General features: G+C 43.5%; 2 protein-coding genes across 2 annotated transcripts; both read right to left on the bottom strand.

The window, feature by feature from the left end:
• Sf3b6 (splicing factor 3b subunit 6) lies at nucleotides 1-9,951 on the bottom strand. Its single transcript, XM_090337375.1, has 4 exons — nucleotides 9,777-9,951; nucleotides 6,180-6,298; nucleotides 401-539; nucleotides 1-269 (listed from the first exon to the last, which is right to left on the bottom strand). Exons 1-4 carry the CDS (start codon nucleotides 9,804-9,806, stop codon nucleotides 180-182), a joined length of 378 nt encoding a protein of 125 aa, XP_090193501.1. The 5' UTR covers nucleotides 9,807-9,951; the 3' UTR covers nucleotides 1-179.
• A 472-nt stretch (nucleotides 9,952-10,423) lies between these two features.
• On the bottom strand, nucleotides 10,424-15,218 carry Tp53i3 (tumor protein p53 inducible protein 3). Its single transcript, XM_090337374.1, has 5 exons — nucleotides 15,055-15,218; nucleotides 13,819-14,086; nucleotides 12,751-12,963; nucleotides 12,119-12,315; nucleotides 10,424-10,737 (listed from the first exon to the last, which is right to left on the bottom strand). Exons 1-5 carry the CDS (start codon nucleotides 15,190-15,192, stop codon nucleotides 10,555-10,557), a joined length of 999 nt encoding a protein of 332 aa, XP_090193500.1. The 5' UTR covers nucleotides 15,193-15,218; the 3' UTR covers nucleotides 10,424-10,554.
• Between the last annotated feature and the right edge of the window lie 2,166 nt (nucleotides 15,219-17,384).

Here is a 17,384-nt window from a genome sequence, read left to right as displayed (position 1 = left end):
TTTTACAAAAAAGCTACAAGTTTATTAACATAATATATTCTATCATGTATCAAAGATCCAAGCAGGTCATTTTAAATTCCAAATAAGAAATGACAATATTCAGAATTAATTACAAAGGAAAAAAACAGTAGTGGTGGTCACTCATAGGTGTTAGTCCAAAATGAAAATGCAAAAATCCCTTATTTTGGTGGATCTGTGTTGATGCCATATTTCTCCTTGAGAAGCTTCAACTGTTCTTCCTTCTTCTTGGTGTCCATCTTTTGAAATGCCTGGATATGGGGAAAACATGGAAGTTTAGGTATCAACCTACAGCTAAATGAATTAGCTAAGAAGAGAACCTATACACACATATACCACGGTATGCTCTATGCTCTTTCTCAAATGTGCTCACCAAACTTACCCTGTTGGCATTATAGTACAAAACCACAAGGTATCTGTTACAAACGTTGAATCCTGACAGGTGGTCACATGCATTCTTGGCATCAAAGATGTCTTCATAGACTACATAGGCTGTTCCTCTAGTTTCAGGTATATTTCCCCTGTAAAAGTAAATTACACATATTTAATACACACATACCTTAACACTGATCATTTTAATGTAGGAAACTATCTTTTGGGCTGGGCACTAGTAGCTTATATCTATCTATAATCCTAGGTACTTGGGAGACTGAGATTTGAGGGTCATGGTTCAAAGCCATCATGAGCAAATCTAATCTGTGAAACTCCAGCTTCAATTAACCAGCAAAATGCTGGAATTGTGGCCCAAGTGTGTGCCCAGAGGTTCAAACCCCAGTGTAGATACAAAAAAAGGAAAAAATAATGAAGGATGAAAGGAAGGGCCACAAGGAAAAAGGGAAGGAAGATAAGAAAGCCTCTATTTTAGCGCAGGTAATTTTGCAGCTTAAACTGCCATACTCTTCACATCCACTGATTTAGACTCTCCCATCTCTTAGACTAAGAGCAACATTTCAGCTTTGAATTGGAAAGTACAGTACTCAGTAATGATGGGCTCTTATTAGTAAGCAGGAGAAATCCTTGTTTCAAAAGAATTTTACTTTGGGGGCCAAGATTGTGGCCTAGTGTGCACAAAGCCCTAGGTTCGATTTCTCAGTACCACATACACAGAAAAGGCCGTAAGTGGTGCTATGGTTCAAGTTTTAAGCAAAAGTGCTCAAGGACAGTGCCTCGGTCCTAAGTTCAAGCTCTAGGACTGGCCAAAACTAAAATAAAAAGCTTCACCTTAATTTAATACAGATTAAAAATCCTCTATATAAAATATCTGGGGCCAGAAGTATTTAAAGCTTTGGATTTGTAAAGAGCTTATTAGTTGAGCATTCCTAACCAAAAAACAGAAAGGTTACCAAGACGGAGGGTGGGTGGGGGGTGGGGGGGAGGGAAATGGGGACCAAGACATGTGAAAGGGTATCAATGTATGTGAATTAATGCACCTTCTATCTGGCAAATATCATGTAACCCTTTTATTAATTACAATAAAAAAATAAAAAAAAAAATCCCAGAAAGGTTCCAAAATACAAACTTTTCCAGTGCTGTGGTGGCTAAACTTCAGATCTGAAGTATTTGGAGTCTAAGGATTAAAGATGTTCAACTTAGTTGCATGTGATTTTAGAAATCAGAGGAGATAACAGTATGAAAAAGCTTAAAAAATGCAAAGTACAGCCACTGGCTGTAATCCTAGCTACTTAGAAAGCTGAGATATGAGAATCACCATTCAAAGCCAGCTTGGGCACGAAATGTCTGTGAGGCTCTTATCTCCAATTAACTACCTGCAAAAGGCTGGATATGGAGTTATGGCTCCATATCCATATGGTGGAGTGCTAGCCTTGAGTATAAAAGCTCAGGGACAGCACTCAGCCTTGAGCTTAAGTCTCAAGACTCATGGGTGCACGTGTGTACACACACACACACACTCACACTCATACACACAAATGCAAAAAAGTGTCTGTTACATGTCGATGATCAGTCGTTCTGCCAGAGTGACCAAGTTTTAGCAACCCAAAGTCTCATCCAAGAAAATTTCTCAGAAATAGGAAAACTTGGAGGGCTGGTTACAATAGTGTGTGGGTACCAAATATGCAACAGAGCTCGATCATAAGAAGGAACAGGAAAATTGCTATCAATCCTGTAATCTAGACTTTTTTGTGGGTGATGGGGCTTGAACTTTGGGCCTGGGCGCTGTCCAGCTTAAGGCTACTACCCTACCACAGAGCCACAGCCCCACTTCTAGTGATTAACTGGAGATAAGTAATTACACTTGTAATCTTGCTGGTTTCATATATGTGAGGATTTGTTTTGAGTAGGTTTAAGGTGGGGAGAATCTTTAAATGGAATCTCCTGATGGGAGCATGAGTATTGTTGAAACCAGTATTCCAAAAATAAGAAAAGGTAGAGGCATTTTTTCAGTTTGCTTTACTTTTGCTGTTGTTGGCATTCAAAAGTGTTACATCGTACACGTTATCTTACTGCATTTATTAAGAATTGGCATTGAGATGGTAAACAGGAGCTAACAGCAGCAAAACCAGCTCCTTGGGAAGAAAACAGTATAGCTATCGCATTCATTCTTTAGCAATTCTGTAAAGTAAGTATTATTTTCCCCATTTTTCAGACAAGGAAATAAGGGTTTTTAATAAAGTTCGTGACTTGCCCAATTCATACAGGTTAGTGACTGAGGCAGACCATGAATTAAGTCTTCTGACTCTATTCTTTTCACTACATAAGTGAAGGGAGGGAAGGGAAGGGAGAGTGGGAGAGTGGGAGAGTGGAGAGAGAGAGAGAGAGGGAGAGGGAGGAGGGAGAGAGAAGAGAGAGAGAGAGAGAAGAGAGAGAGAGAGAGAGAGAGAGAGAGAGAGAGAGAGAGAGAGGGAGAGAAGAGAGAGAGAGAGAGAGGGAGAGAGAGAGAGAGGAGAGAGGAGAGAGGGAGAGAGGGAGAGAGGGAGAGAGGGAGAGAGGGAGAGAGGGAGAGAGGCAGACTTGTTCTAGTGTCTGGGCTGGCTTTGGACCATGATCCTCAGATCTCAACCTCCTGAGTAGCTAGGATTACAGGTGTGATCCATCACGCCTGCCTATAACCCAGACTTTTATATAAAAATCCACATTGTATTCTTCTTAGGTGACAGCAATAAAACTAACAGTGAGAAAGGCAAGCACCAACCATTTCTTCAAGGAGTTTGTGTTCAAGTACAAGGAAGACATTATGTATATGAAATGGCAGATCATGAGAAACAGACTGTGGAAGACAGGTAGGGAGTCAAAGGAAGCCTCTTTGAAAGGGCATTGCTAGCTGGATGCTGGTGGCTAATGCCTGTAATCCTAGCTACTAAGGAGGCTGAGATCTGAGGACTGCAGTTCAAAGCCAGCTCAGGCACAAAAGTCTGTGAGACTCTTACCTCCAATCAACCACCAGAAAACTGGAAGTGGTGCTTGTGGCTCAAAGTGGTAAAGTGCTAGCCTTGAGCTAAAGAGCTCAGGGACAGTGCCCAGGTCGAGTTCAAGACCCACAACCGACAAAAATAAAGTAAGTAAATAAATAGGCAATGCTAAACCTGAGACTGGATGAAGAAGAGTCAGGTATGAGAGGAACCACCTTAGGTGGAAGATTTAAAAGCAAAGCTACTCTCTTGAAGATACCCTTACTTTATTACTTGACTTTTGTCTTCCCTTTTTTTCTTCCTTTCTGTGGTCCCAAGAAACCTGTAACCTCTGTATGGTAGGCATGCACTCTACCACTGAATTACATCCTCAGGCCTTTTTATTTCATTTTGAGACAAGGTCTTGCTAACTTGCCTAAGCTAGCCCAGAACTTGCTATGTAGTTCAAGCTGGCCTCAAATTTTTAACCTTCCTGCTTTAGCCTCTCCCAAATGGCTGGGATCACAGGTGTGAATCATCACCTCTAACCCTTTGGCATGGCTTTCTGCAGCATTATCTAACCACTGATTTAATAAGTAAATCATAATCACATTTTCTTTATTTTTCACTTACTTATGTACGTTGGGTGCTTACCACAAATCAGGCATGATTACGAGTGCTGTCAACATGAAGCAGAAAGAATACACAGTACCCATCCTGAGAACTCTGAGACTTCTGGGAAAGGTAAGTATGTGGACAACAGAAAATCATACATTTAACCCATAAGAAATGTACACAGAAGGGGCTATAGGATCAGGAGAGGGGTAGCTAGTACCCAGACGAAAGGAACAAAAATGTGCTTTCAGACTCTGACCAGTTTGATTCAAACTAGAAGACTTTTAGATAGGTAAGTCAGAAAGACTGTATTCAAAATAACTGAAACTAAGGTAGGGTAAGTGTATTCTTTCCACTTTCACGAAACTAGCAAATGCTCAGCTAGTATTTGAACCCAGATTTAACAACCAATTCAGTAAATTTTTCATGGCACTTCCAAATTTAGAGTCAAAAAGATACTATCTATGGAAATATAAACACAACTACATAGACTCTATAGATATGTTTTATTTCATAAATTAATATGTACCTATGATATACAAACCCTTAGCCTAATTTTGATTATGTTCTAAAAACTAAGTGCCAGTGATTGTATATAGATTCTCTTCTTGAACACTTGTTTGTTAAACATGTCATTTGAAATATGATGTAAAAATCAATGTTAATAAATTCTTTAATAAAAAAAGATACTATCTAGATTGCCTCATAAGCAAAGAAAAAACACCAAAAGGGCTAGACAATTTAGCTAAAGTAAAATCTTGTTCCTAAGGCAAGGGATCCTCTGTATACTATTTTTTTTTCTTTTTTGTGGGTCATGGGGCTTAACCTGGGCCTGGGCACTGTCCCTGAGCTCTTCAGCTGAAGGATAATGCCCTACCCCTGGCCCTGGGTGTTGTCCTTGAGCTTATCATCTCAAGGCTACCACCCTATTTTTTAGGCAAGCCCCACTTCTTTTGGAGATAAGTCTTAGGTCTGTTTGTGTCCAGGCTGGCTTCGAACCATGATCCTCAGATGTCAGCCTTCTGAGTAGCTAGGATTACAGGCGTGAGCCACCATGCCCAGTTTTGTATGCTATTTTGTAAGACTAAACTCTGACCCTCAAACTGGGTTTTCTTAACCTAGAGGGCATGTATTCCTTGAAATATGAACAAAATGTTAGGTGTATTCTTCTATAGAGAGTTAACAGCTCTTACCAGATACTCTGAGAACTGACACTACTTATAATGGACTACAACACTTTTTTTTTATCCTATCCAAATATTATTGTTGATATATTTCCAGCTCTTGATTTAATCTCAGATGAAAAGGAAAGTCCTTGGGATGTAATAAATGTATTAAGAAATATTATATGTGGGCGCTGGTGGTTCATGCCTACAATGCTAGCTACACAGAAGGCTGAGATCTGAGGATCACATTTTAAGTCACCCTGGGCAGAAAAGTCCTTGAGACACAATTACCGATTAAATTTAAGTGGTAAAGCACTAGCCTTGAGCAAAAAAGCTCAAGATCAGCACCCAGGCCCAGAGTTAAGGCCCAGAACTAGCACAAGGAAACAAGACAAAACAAAACAAAAACATTTATGACTAAAAGTTTTAGGGCCAGAAGCATGGCCTAGTGGTACAGTGGTCATCTAACATGCACAAATCCCAGGATTCAATTCCTCAGTACCACATACACTGAAAAACCCAGAAGTGGTGCTATAGCTTAAGAGGCAGAGTGCTAGCCATGAACAAAAGGTATCCAAGGACAATGGCCAGGCCTTCAGTTCAACTACCACGACTGGCAATAGTTTGGCCTAGTGGTAGAGTGCTTGCCTAGTATACATGAAGACCTAGGTTTGATTCCTTAGTAGAACATATATAGAAAAATCCGGAAGTGGTACTGTAGCTCATGTGGTAGAGTTCTAGCCTTAAGAAAGCCCAAGGACAGTGCTCATGCCCTGAGTTCAAGCCCCAAGACTTTAAATAAATAAATAAAAATGTTTTAGAAATCCTTTCAAAGGGATTCTTATTGGCGAAAGCTATGATACTATGTAGTACAGAGGTTCAATTTAAAGTCAGAAGAATTTATCACTAAACACTATGTGAACTAGTACTTTTAATCTGTGTCTTGGTATTTTCACCTGTAAAATAGATGTAATTGTGAGACAGATTATGTCATTGCTTTTGTTAAATGATATTTCAGAAGTTTAAGACTCACACTCTGATTTGACGAATAGGTCCATATTTTCCAAATATATCATACATTTCTTCAGCTGTGATTTTGTATGGCAAATTTCTTATATACAAAATTCGATTTACTTCTGGTGGAAGGCGAATCTAAAATGAGAAAGATTTACAGTCATTACACTGAGGGACAGAAGTAGTATCACTGTACCATTAAAAAAAAAAACAAAACAAACAAACAAAAAAACCCCAAGCAAGTCAGGAGCCAATGGCTCACATCTGTAATCCTACCCACTTAAGACGCTGAAATCTAAGTATCAAGGTTCAAAGCCAGCCCAGGCAGAAAAGTTCATGAGATTCTTGGTTTTTGCTTTTGTTGTTGTTGTTACATAGGGCTTGAACTTGGTCTGGGAGCTGTCCCTGAGCTCTTCAACTCAACACTACCACCTTACCCTTGAGCCAAGCCCCACTTCCCATTTTCTAGAGGTTAACTGAGATAAGTCTCAGGTCCTTTTGTGCCCGGGCTGGCTTTGAACCATGATCCTCAGATCTCAGCCTCCTGAGTAGCTAAGAGTATAGAGGTGAGCCACCTTGCCTGGCAAAAGTCCATAAGATTCTTACCACCAATTCACCAGCAAAAAGACAGAAATGGAGCTGTGACTTAAAGTGGTAGAGCTCTCACCTTAATTGGACAAAGCTCAGGGATAACACCCAGGCCTTGACATCAAGCCCAGAAACTAGCACCAAAAATAAACAAACCTCTCAATGATAACTAAAAACAAAGAGCAGAGAACAAGAGAAACATCTGTTCACTGGGTAAGACCATTTATAGGAAGTAAAAGGAGCTATGACAAAACTTAGGCTTGTAGTAACTCTAGAAGCCTAAAATCTGGAGGATCATGGTTCAGCGCTACATAGGAGACCCCTTCACAACCAACAGATGAGAGCAGTGGTGCACACCTGTTATCCTAGCTACACTAGGAAGCCTAAAATAAGTAGAGTAGGCACAGGCCCAATAGGAAATAAGACCCAATAGCCAGCACAAAAAAGACTGACAGCATGGCTCTGCAGTTGAACATCTGCTTAGCAATCACATGGCCCCAAGTTCAAACCCGAGCACAATAATTATAATAACAATAATAATATAATCTTCAGACATATAGAAGAAAAGAAAACTTCCTATTTTCTAGAAAAAAATTCTATTGATAACTTTTCTATAGTATCTTCAGAAACTTGTTTTATTGATGACCTATTTTCCCTTTCCACTCACTTCTAGTCCTCACATAAGCAGCTCATGTCCTGCCAATCCCTGCACAAAACAATACTTACTTGGTTATCTTTTTATTCATTCAACCAGTATTTACTAAATGCTTTTTGAAATGTAAGACACCAGGCTAAGTATTAGAAATACATAGTGAAGAAAAAGACAAGGTTTTTGCCCTCTGAACTTAATATTCTCTATTTAGTTATCTAGTCTTGCTCCTTTTTTTAGTTTTTCAGTCAAGAATGTAGAAAAAGGAAGTTTACATTCACCGAGTCATATTTTACTTCACTAACACTCAAACCTGAGCTTCCATTCCAGCACTTTGCTTAAAGTGTTTTTATTTATTAAGAACTTTTCATTGTAGTGTTCGATATTCAACCTTCTCTGTGACTTCTCACACTATTCTCTTCTTGACACCCTATTGTCTCCTAATTCCAGTTATTCTTCTGTCTTTGACATTAAATTATATTGTTCTACAGGGCTTCACTACTTCCTGACTCTTTACGCTCTCCTAGGTCTAAGCTGATCACTCTCAAAGCAAGATCTCTTGCCAAAATTTCATTCTTGTCCTTCTTATTAGCATACTCAATTACATATATTTGTTAGTAAATATTTATTACATTGACTTTTGGCATAAATATTATATAATGCAAGAATAAGACACCCAATCCATTCCTCAAACTAACAGTGACCATAAACAAAAACGAGTAATTAAAAGCTTTACATTTGAGCATAAGTTTAAAGAGACATCACCATCAAACCATCATAATATATATGTCCCTGGTAATTTTGTTGTTTTATTCTGTGAAACACTTATCACTCTTCTCTCTCCTAAAGCCTCACCACCATCACTCTTTAATATATGAATGTTTAACTCTTCTCTGCTTCAACTATATTCATCTATATCCACTCACTTTCCTTATATTACTCTGCTTACTGTTCATCTACTCAAAAACTTTACTCTAGAATTTAACCCGTATTTCTTTCATCATCTTATGTCCTCTCCTAACCTAAGGGGAAGCCTCACTGATGTATAAATACACCTCAGATCATACATCTTGAAAAGCAAACAAAGGAACAGCCAACCATCAACCAATTTCTATGCACCCTATAGAAAAACTAACCAAGCCGGGTGCCAGTGGCTCAGGCCTGTGATACTTGCTACTCAGGAAGCTGAGAACTGAGGATCGCGGTTCAAAGCCATCCCGGGCATTGAAGTTCTTGAGACTCATCTCCAATTAACCACCAGACAACCAGAAGTGGCATTGTGGCTCAAAATGATAGAGCACCAGCATTGAGCTAAAGAGCTCAGGGACAGCGCCCAGGCCCAGAGTTCAAGCCCCACGACTAACCAAAAAAAAAAAAAAAGAAAGAAAGAAAGAAAGACAGACAGACAGACAGACAGACAGACTAATCAAAATGCCTCGGTGCTATCTTCATTTTTTCAATTTCCACTATCTTCTCATCCTACTACAACCAAGTTTTCATTCACTGAAATGATTACAAGAATAAGATCACCAAACATCCCCATCTCAACGTAGCCAATGGTCAGCTGTCTACTTTCATCTAATTATGAGTCTTACAGTTGTGGACTCTGCTCGAGATTTTAATTTTTAAAAAGTCTCTGTAAAGCCGGGCGCGATGGCTCACGCCTGTAGTCCTAACTACTCAGGAGGCTGAGATCTGAGGATCAAGGTTCAAAGCCAGTGGGGGCACAAGAGGACCTGAGATTCTCCAAATACACTCCAAGTGGCGCTTGGCTCAAGGGTAGGGTAGTAGCCTTGAGCTGAAGAGCTCAGGGGCAATCCCCAGGCCGAGTTCAAGCCCCACGACCAACAAAAAGAAAAAAGAAAGTCTCCGTAACACTCTAATTCCAATACTAGAATTTACTAATTTCTTAAAATTTTATTCATTGCTGTGAACCCAACGTCTAAAGATGACTAATAGTAGATCTCCAACTAAGCGATGAATTGCTTCCCATTTAGAAATTCAGGCGCACAGCAGATGCTCAAATATTACTTTCGGATGACTATATTAATGAAAGAGTGCGAAAGCTTTCACAGGTGAGGAGAATCGTAGGCTTTGGCCGGTAGTGAACTATGTGTGGTTGCTTATTGAAGACTAGGCGGAGATGATCCTGAAACCTGGTCACCAGTGCAAGGCGAGCAACAAGGGCCGCGACTACCACGGTCGCTGGCACCAGGCGGGAGCAAGAGGCACGGTCAAAAGGGGCGGGCGGCACTGTGCACCCGGCCCCTCTGACGGGCCAGGGGCTCCGGGCTTCCCGGCGCTGCGGGCCGAGGCCCGGAACGCTGGGATACCTCAAGCTGCCAAGTCGTTCCTCCCCTCCGAAGGCGCGGTACTTACGTTCGCCCGCTTGGCCGCTTGCATCGCCATCTTGGCGGGCCGGGGAAGTTACCGCAGCAAGGACCGAAACGAGAAGACCCCTCCAGGACCCACCAGACTCTGAGCGCGGCCCCGCGTCAAACGCAGAACGTCAACACCCACAACACACAGGAAGCTCTTGCGCTGCGGCCGGAAGACCGCCGTCCTACGCCAAGACGTGGTGACGTACGTCCGGTCTCGACTACAACATCCGGGAGCCCAAGAAGCCCGTGAGCGAAGTCAACCCCGAAGGCGAAAAATGAGTGCAAAATACTTCCGTATTGGAGACCGGAAAGGGCGGGACAAGACCCCGGAAGGGGAAGTGCACAGGCCGGTGGAGAGGAGCCAGGGAGGGCGGGGTCTGAGGAGAAGGGCGGGCGGGATTCAGGTGTGTAGCGGAAGGGGGCGGGCCTCCGGCGGGTACTGAACCCACCGAGGTGTAGTTGGCTCTGCTGTAGCGCTTAAGGCAGACGCTCCAGTGTTCAGGCCGCGCGCCTGGACTGAGGACGGTGACGTACTGTCCGGAACCCGTGTGTCCGCGCGGAGCCCGGGTGGCGCATCCGCCCATCGTCCAGACTTACCCTTCCTCACCCCGCCTGGACGGCCCCAGCAGCCCGAGCACACCGCCCTTCGAATCCACTCTTTATTTGCTTAGATCGGCTTTACACCAACCCGTTCACTAGGCCACGCTGGGAGGAGAGCGCGCCCGCGTGTGCTCCGGCAGGCCTGAGGTGGCCTGACTTCCGCCTGCCCTCCTCTCTCACTGAGGCAGTTCCAGGACGATCTTGCCCACGTTCCTGTTCGATTCCATGTACTCATGGGCTGCTTGGATTTCAGTCACCGGGTAGACTCTGTCCACAACCGGCAGTAGACGTTCGGGGCCTTCCTTGGAAAAGTGGGGCAGAATTTGCTCCTTGAAAGCTTCCACCAGCATTTGTTTGTACTAAAGAGAAGAAAATGAAAAACAGCAGACTGAAGAGAGGCCTTGACACACTTTCCCCATCTGGCTCACCCTAATGCTCTCTGACACAGTAGATTTCTAAAGAGGCACACTCCATCATTTCCCACCATGTAGGTGTAATCTGCGATTTCTGTATCCACTAAGCACAGCCCCGAAGACTGGAGCAAAATACTAGTGCCACTGACCACTAAATAAATACCTTTAAATAAAAATGTCATGCAAGAGGTAGCCACAAACAGGACAAGAATGCTTAAGCCCTCTTCTCCTGTAAGCTGAAACCCTGTGGGGACATTCTCAAAGCGTTCTCTACTGCCACACCGAGATTTTTGGAACATATAATCGTTGATGGTAAAGATATATATTGACTTAATAGGCTTAGCATACTGGTAAGAATGCTAACTTTGAAAACAAAGTCTTCAAATTATTGAAACCATAAACCCATGCAATCCAGGGTAAGATAACGCCAGCACTTTCCAAAGGAAACCTGCTAGTCAGTCAGAGTTTAGTGCACAGTAAGATTCTGTGATGTATTTGTGGGTACGTGGCTAAAAAAAAATCAGAAGTTGGGGGTAGTTATTGCACACCTGTAAGTGTGCAAAGACTTTTCATGGGTCAATGCTTTGTTCATTCTGTAAAAGTATATTCAGATACAAATATAATTATATAAGCAACCAAATGTCATGTTATCAAATATCTATTGATTGATCTATCTAAAGATATGTATGTATTGCTATGCCTGAAGCTTCTGTTGACCAATCTGAATCAATTCTCTGAAATCTATGTATTTATCCACAAGGTGGCAGGTTTCTTCAAAGGCTAACCTAAAATGTAACACTTACTTGGGGGCATAATGTAAATGAAACTTTTTGGAGGGAGAGAGTAATAGTTATGTCACTTTGTGTGTGCTGGGATCATGGGACCAGGGTTTGAACTCAAGACTTTTTTTTTTTTTTTTTTTTTTTTTTGCCAGCCCTGGGGTTTGAACTCAGTTCCTAAGCACTGTCCTTGGGCTTTCTCAAGGCTAGAGGCCTACCACTGGAGCCATTGCACCACTTCCAACATTTTTTTTTTTTACATATGTGGAACTGAGGAGTCAGCCTGGGTCTTTGTAAATGCTAAGCAAGCACTCTACCACTAGGCCAAACTCCCAGCCCTCAAGACCTCTTGAATTTGTTCAGCCTTTTCATTTTCTACCATTTGAGCCACATCTCCAATTCCTGCTTCTTACTAGTGAATTAGAGAAAAGAATCTCTAGGACTTACCTGCCCATGTTGATTTCAAGTCTCTATTCCCTTATCTTGGCCCTGTAGTGAGATTACACTGGTGCTTGGCTTATGTCACTTTTTTTTTCCTCATTACTCACCTTTTTGTCCCTTGATCTCAGCAGACTAGTGATCAGACTTCCTCGTTTAAAAAGTAACTTTGAAAATAGGGGTCCGCTGATATTAGCTCCTCCCATCAGACCGTAGAGAACCCAGCAACCATCAAAGGCCAGACAGTTGATATTCTTCTCCCAGTAAGAACCACCTATGCAGTCTAGGATAAGGTTGACTCCAGCACCTTCCAAAGGAAACATGCTAGTCAGACACATGAAGTTTAGTGTGCAGTATGAGTCCATGATGTATTTGTGGGTATGTGGCTTAAAATAAATATCAGAAGCTAGGTGTGGTTAGTGCACACCTGTAATCCCAGAACTAGGAAGTACAAAGCAATTGACTGAAAAGAAAAGGTATTAGATAATCCTAGGGCAACCCTGTGTGATTATGGTATCTAAAGTGTGTATGAGTTGTATCATATGTAATAATGAATCTTAGACCTGAAATGCTATCAGGCTCTCTCCCACAGTCAAACACCAGAAAAGAAGAATTTAGCCAGGGCAACCATAAAGTGTTTAGCATATGGAAGACTGACCCACAGCACTGGCACCCTTGGTGCTGGCAAGGAGTGTACATACGCTCCCTAAGTACCTGCTGAGCTGCAGAAGTAGTTTATTACCTTTAGTGAATTTCAGCGTTGCTTCAGCAAAGTCCTCTTCTTTGTAATTGAATCCAGCAGCTGCTCCGAGCTTCTCTGCCATTTGAAGCTTGTGCTGGGAGCCAGCTGTGACCAGAGGAATGGCACCAGCCTTCCGAGCTAGTTGAATGGCAGCCGTGCCCACACCACTTGATCCTGCATGGATTAGCACAGAGTCTCCAGCCTGAACATGTCCTATGGCAGGAAGTACAGCAGTCATTCTCTTTAGTTTACAACTACAGGAATATATTTTCCTCGTCCAAATAACAAATCTCTTGCCTTTTTTTTTTTTTTTTTTTTTTTTGCCAGTCCTGGGCTTGAGCTCAGGGCCTGAGCACTGTCCTTGGACTTTCTCAAGGCTAGAGTTCTACCACTTGAGCCTCAGCATCACTTCTGGCTTTTTTTCTATGTATATGGTACCGAGGAATCAAACCCGGGTCTTCGTGCATGCTAGGCAAGCACTCTACCACTAGGCCAAACTCCCGGCCCATCTCTTGCTTTTTGAAGAAAGCCTTATGACTGTTCTTTTTGTCTTATTGCTGCTGGCCAAGTGGGAATAGACCTGTAGAAGAAGGACTGTTAGCAGCCACATTGACAATCTCCATTTTGCCTATAAAATAACACCAAAATACACATCTCTGACCTAGACACTATAAGCAAAAATAAACCTCATTGCCACTTTCACCACCCAAAGCCTCTGTTTTTTGTTTGTCTCTTGCTGGGGATCAAATGGAGTTCCTTGATTGTGCCAGAGAAGCGCTCTATCATTGAGCTACACATCAGCCTGGCTTTTGTATTGCATTGGGCCCCAGAGAGAAGCTCAGCATAATTTTAAGAAGCTGGGACCACAGCTGGACCTACAGTGTTCACATCCCCTTAGGCCTTCCATTTGCTAACCAGGACTTTCCACCTCTTCAAGTGGTTTGAGGACTTGATTTACTGATGGTACAGCAGGATAGGGCACTGGGGCTGGGTGGCTTGGCAGCACACCGAGAAGGCTGGTTCACATGGGCACTGAGCTCAGTGGGTGAATATGGGGGGTCTCCTCACCACAGAGATGTAACAGCTGGAAAGCAGTGAGCCAGGCCTCTGGGATGGCTGCAGCCTGTAGCATTGTCAGACCCTCAGGGACGGGCATGAGCAGGTCTTCAGGGACTGTGACATACTGTGCCTGGCCTCCACCAGGCAGCAGCACCATGGCCGAATCCCCAATCTTCCAATGCCCCTGGCAACCAGGCCCCAACTCTGCCACATATCCTGATGCCTCCAGTCCCAAAATGCTGCTGGCTCCTGGAGGTGGGGGGTATTGGCCCTGTCTCTGCACAGAAAGGCACACAGTAAGTATTGAACTTGGTCAGAAATCTGCATGTCCCCATCTCTAGCCTGTCTCCTAATATTTTCTCTTTTTGGTCTTGCTAGTCTCAGTTTTCTATTCAGGGTGTAATCTAGTTTTGTAAGTCATGAAAAGGGAGAGGCTAATTTGGCTTATACAAATAAAAGACTTCAGGTCACAAAAATCAGTGGACCTAATAGGATCCTTAGCTATTTACTTCATCTAAAGACATTTAGAGAAATAGGATCAGGCAGAAAAGGCCTTGTCCAAGATTACTAAGTAACTTAGGAGAGAGACTAGGAAAAACAAACAAAAAACAACAGTAGACTCTTTTTTGTTCCGGTGGTACTGAAATTCAGTACCTTGCTTAAGGAGGTGCTCTAGCTCTTAAGCCATGCCTCCAGTTCCCCCATTTTTGTTTTTAAGTAGGGTGCCATTTATGCTTCCTACATACCTAGGTTGACAGGTGCACAGCACTACATTAGACTTTTATTTTGCCCTGGCTGGCCTTGAGCCTCCATCCTTCTAATCTTTGCCTCCTGATAGCCAGGATTATACAAAACCGTTTAAAATGCAGTTTAAGCTCAGGTCTATAATCCTAGCTGTGATCTGAGGATCACAGTTGAAAACCAATAAATTACCCTCTACACTCAAAAGGCAGGAAGTAGTGCTGTGACTCAAGTGCTATCCTTGAGCAAAAAAAAAAAAGAAAGCTCAATTCAAGCCCTGGGACCAGCACCAAAACTAAAAATGTGGGATGAGAAGCAAGATGAGACAGTCCTGGGGTCCTTATCCCCTTCCCAGCCAAGCCCTTGTGTTAGCGAAAGGGTTGGTTTCAGGTGTGAGACTCCTGGGTCCTGTAGGAGTGCCGTAGGCCGAGTTCATCGAGGGGGGAGGAGGGGCGCTGGGAGCCCGGGGGCCCGCCCTGCACAGGCCGCGGGGCCCCTGCCTACCTGGAGTACATCCGCCCGGTTCAGGGCGCTGGCCGCCACCTTCAGGAGGACTTCGCCCTCCGCGGGACTTGGCTTAGCCACCTCTTTCAGGTAGAGGACTTCAGGTCCACCCGACCGGTCAAAGTGCACGGCCAGCATGGTGTCAGAGGACGAGGGGGGCGCGGGGCGCGGGGCGCGGGGCGCGGGGCGCGGGGCGCGGGGCGCGGGGCGCGGGGCGCGGGGCGCGGGGCGCGGGGCGCGGGGCGCGGGGCGCGGGGCGGACGCGGAGGATCGGGAGCCCTCTGCAGGTAGGCCGCCGCGCTGCCGCCGCCACACGGGTCCCCGATGGGGTGGTCCGCGGGAAGGCTGGGCGTCTTCAGGCAAATTACCCTCGATTACCTCCTCTGGCAGCTGGAGCGCTCCGGGACCTCGGTGCCTTTGGAGTTGCACACTCCCCCAGGCCCGGGTCTCCTTCTCGCAACGGGTGGCGCCGCGCGGTTCTGGCCCGACTGAGGGCAGCAGCCTCTGGAAGGTTGGCTGGACTCTGAGCAGCCCCAGGGGTGGTGCTGAGCCCAACCAACCGAGTTCCACCCTTTGACACGCAAAGCCATGGACCGGCAAATCAGGTTTTTTTTTGTTTTGTTTTTTTTTTTTCCAGTTCTAGACCTTGAACTTAGGGCCTAAGCACTGCCCTTGGGCTTTTCCTCAAGGCTAGTGTTCTACCACTTGAGCCACAGCACCACTTCTGGCTTTTTACTATGTAGGTGGTACTGAGGAATCGAACCTAGGTCTTCATGCATGCTAGGCAAGCACTCTACCCCTAGGCCAAACTCCCGGCCCTCAGGTTTGCTTCTCTAAGTCTTTTTTTTTTTAGGTTGGCAAATTAAAACCACAGTACCAACCAGTCAAAAAGAAACTCAAAAGTAGAAAGACTAAATTAACTCCAAAGGCTAGTTCTGTACAAAATCTGATAAAATGGATGAACTGGGTTAGATTTGAGATCAAGACAGAGTCAAATGGTGCAAGATTAGTAACCAGAAAGGAGGTATATTCACAGATATGGAGTAAAGGAAGAATGAATCCAATTACTCATAGCTCTGTGGCAACATCTTGAGAAAATGGGTTGTTTCTTGGTGATACTGGAGTTTGAACTCAGTTCTTCACATTTGCTCATCTGACTACCACTTGAATTGTGCCTTATCCCATCCTCTTCTTATTTTGAAAATGGAATCTAGTCGTTAGAGGTAAGAATCTCATGGACTTTTCTGCCTGGTTTCGCTTCTAACTGGAATCCTAAGGTCTCAGCTTCCTGATATATATATTTTTTGGGGTGGTCGTGGGCTTGAACACTGGGGCTGGGCCTTGTCCCTAAGCTCTTCGGCTCAAGACTACTGCCCTACAGCACCCCTTCCCATTTTCTAGTAATTAATTGGAGATAAGAGTCTCTCAGCTTTGTATTGCCCAGGCTGGCTTTGAATCTTGATCCTCAGATCTCAACCTTTTGAAGAGCTAGAATTACAGGCGTGAGCCACCATGCCTGGCTTCTTCTTATATTTTTATTTTTATTTATTTTATTTTTGCCAGTTCTGGGGCTTGAACTCCGGGCCTGAGTACTGTCTTTGTGCTTTTTCCTCAAGACTAGCTCTCTGCCACTTGAGCCACAGCACCATTTCTGTCTTTTTCTATGTATGTGGTACCAAGGAATTGAACCCAGGCCTCCGTGCATGCTAGGCAAGCACTCTACCACTAGGCCAAACTCCTTGTCCTCTCCTTATAGATATGTATTTTTTTCATGAGCCACTGTCACCAGCTCCATTTTTATTTTTTTCATATATTTTTATTGTAATGGAAGGGTTACATTATATTCACGATAGAAGGTACATTACTTCACAAACATTGATACCCTTTCTCATGTCATGGTCCCCATTTCCCTCCCCCCCCCTTATTTATTTATTTATTTATTTATTTATTTACTAGCACTGTCCTTGAACTTTCTCAAGGCTAGCACTCTACCACTTGAGCCTCAGCACCACTTCTGGCTTTTTGCTATGTATGTGGGGTACTGAGAAATTGAACCCGGGTCTTCGTGCATGCTAGGCAAGCACTCTACCACTTATTTTTTTAAAGCAAATAACTAAAGCTTTTTTTTTTAACCTTAAATTTAAGTAGTTGCAAAAGACAATGCTTTCTGGATATATTGATATTTTACATGTGTTAAGTGGAATCCAGATTTAAGACCAATGTGATATTTATAAACGCCCACTAAAAATTAATAAAAACAAGCTCATCTTTAACAGAAATTTTATAACTTAGGGGATTGAGGGAGGGAAATGGGGACAAAAACATGATAA

The sequence above is a fragment of the Megascapheus bottae genome, chromosome 7, assembly GCF_031878675.1.
Source record: "Megascapheus bottae isolate mThoBot1 chromosome 7, mThoBot2.hap1, whole genome shotgun sequence".
In the NCBI taxonomy this organism is placed as follows: Eukaryota; Metazoa; Chordata; class Mammalia; order Rodentia; family Geomyidae; genus Megascapheus; species Megascapheus bottae.
Note: the sequence above shows the minus strand (reverse complement) of the source record. Positions and strands in the feature narration are given on the sequence as shown.

Coding starts and splice junctions, on each gene's coding strand:
- Tp53i3 (XM_090337374.1), bottom strand. CDS start 15,192: ATGCTGGCCGTGCACTTTGACCGGTCGGGTGGACCTGAAGTCCTCTAC. Junction 14,087..15,054: donor ACCGGGCGGATGTACTCCAG/GTAGGCAGGGGC, acceptor CTTTCTGTGCAG/AGACAGGGCCAATACCCCCC. Junction 10,738..12,118: donor TGAGATCAAGGGACAAAAAG/GTGAGTAATGAG, acceptor TCTTCTCTTTAG/TACAAACAAATGCTGGTGGA.
- Sf3b6 (XM_090337375.1), bottom strand. CDS start 9,806: ATGGCGATGCAAGCGGCCAAGCGGGCGAAC. Junction 6,299..9,776: donor AAGCGGCCAAGCGGGCGAAC/GTAAGTACCGCG, acceptor TTCTCATTTTAG/ATTCGCCTTCCACCAGAAGT. Junction 270..400: donor TGTACTATAATGCCAACAGG/GTAAGTTTGGTG, acceptor CCCCATATCCAG/GCATTTCAAAAGATGGACAC.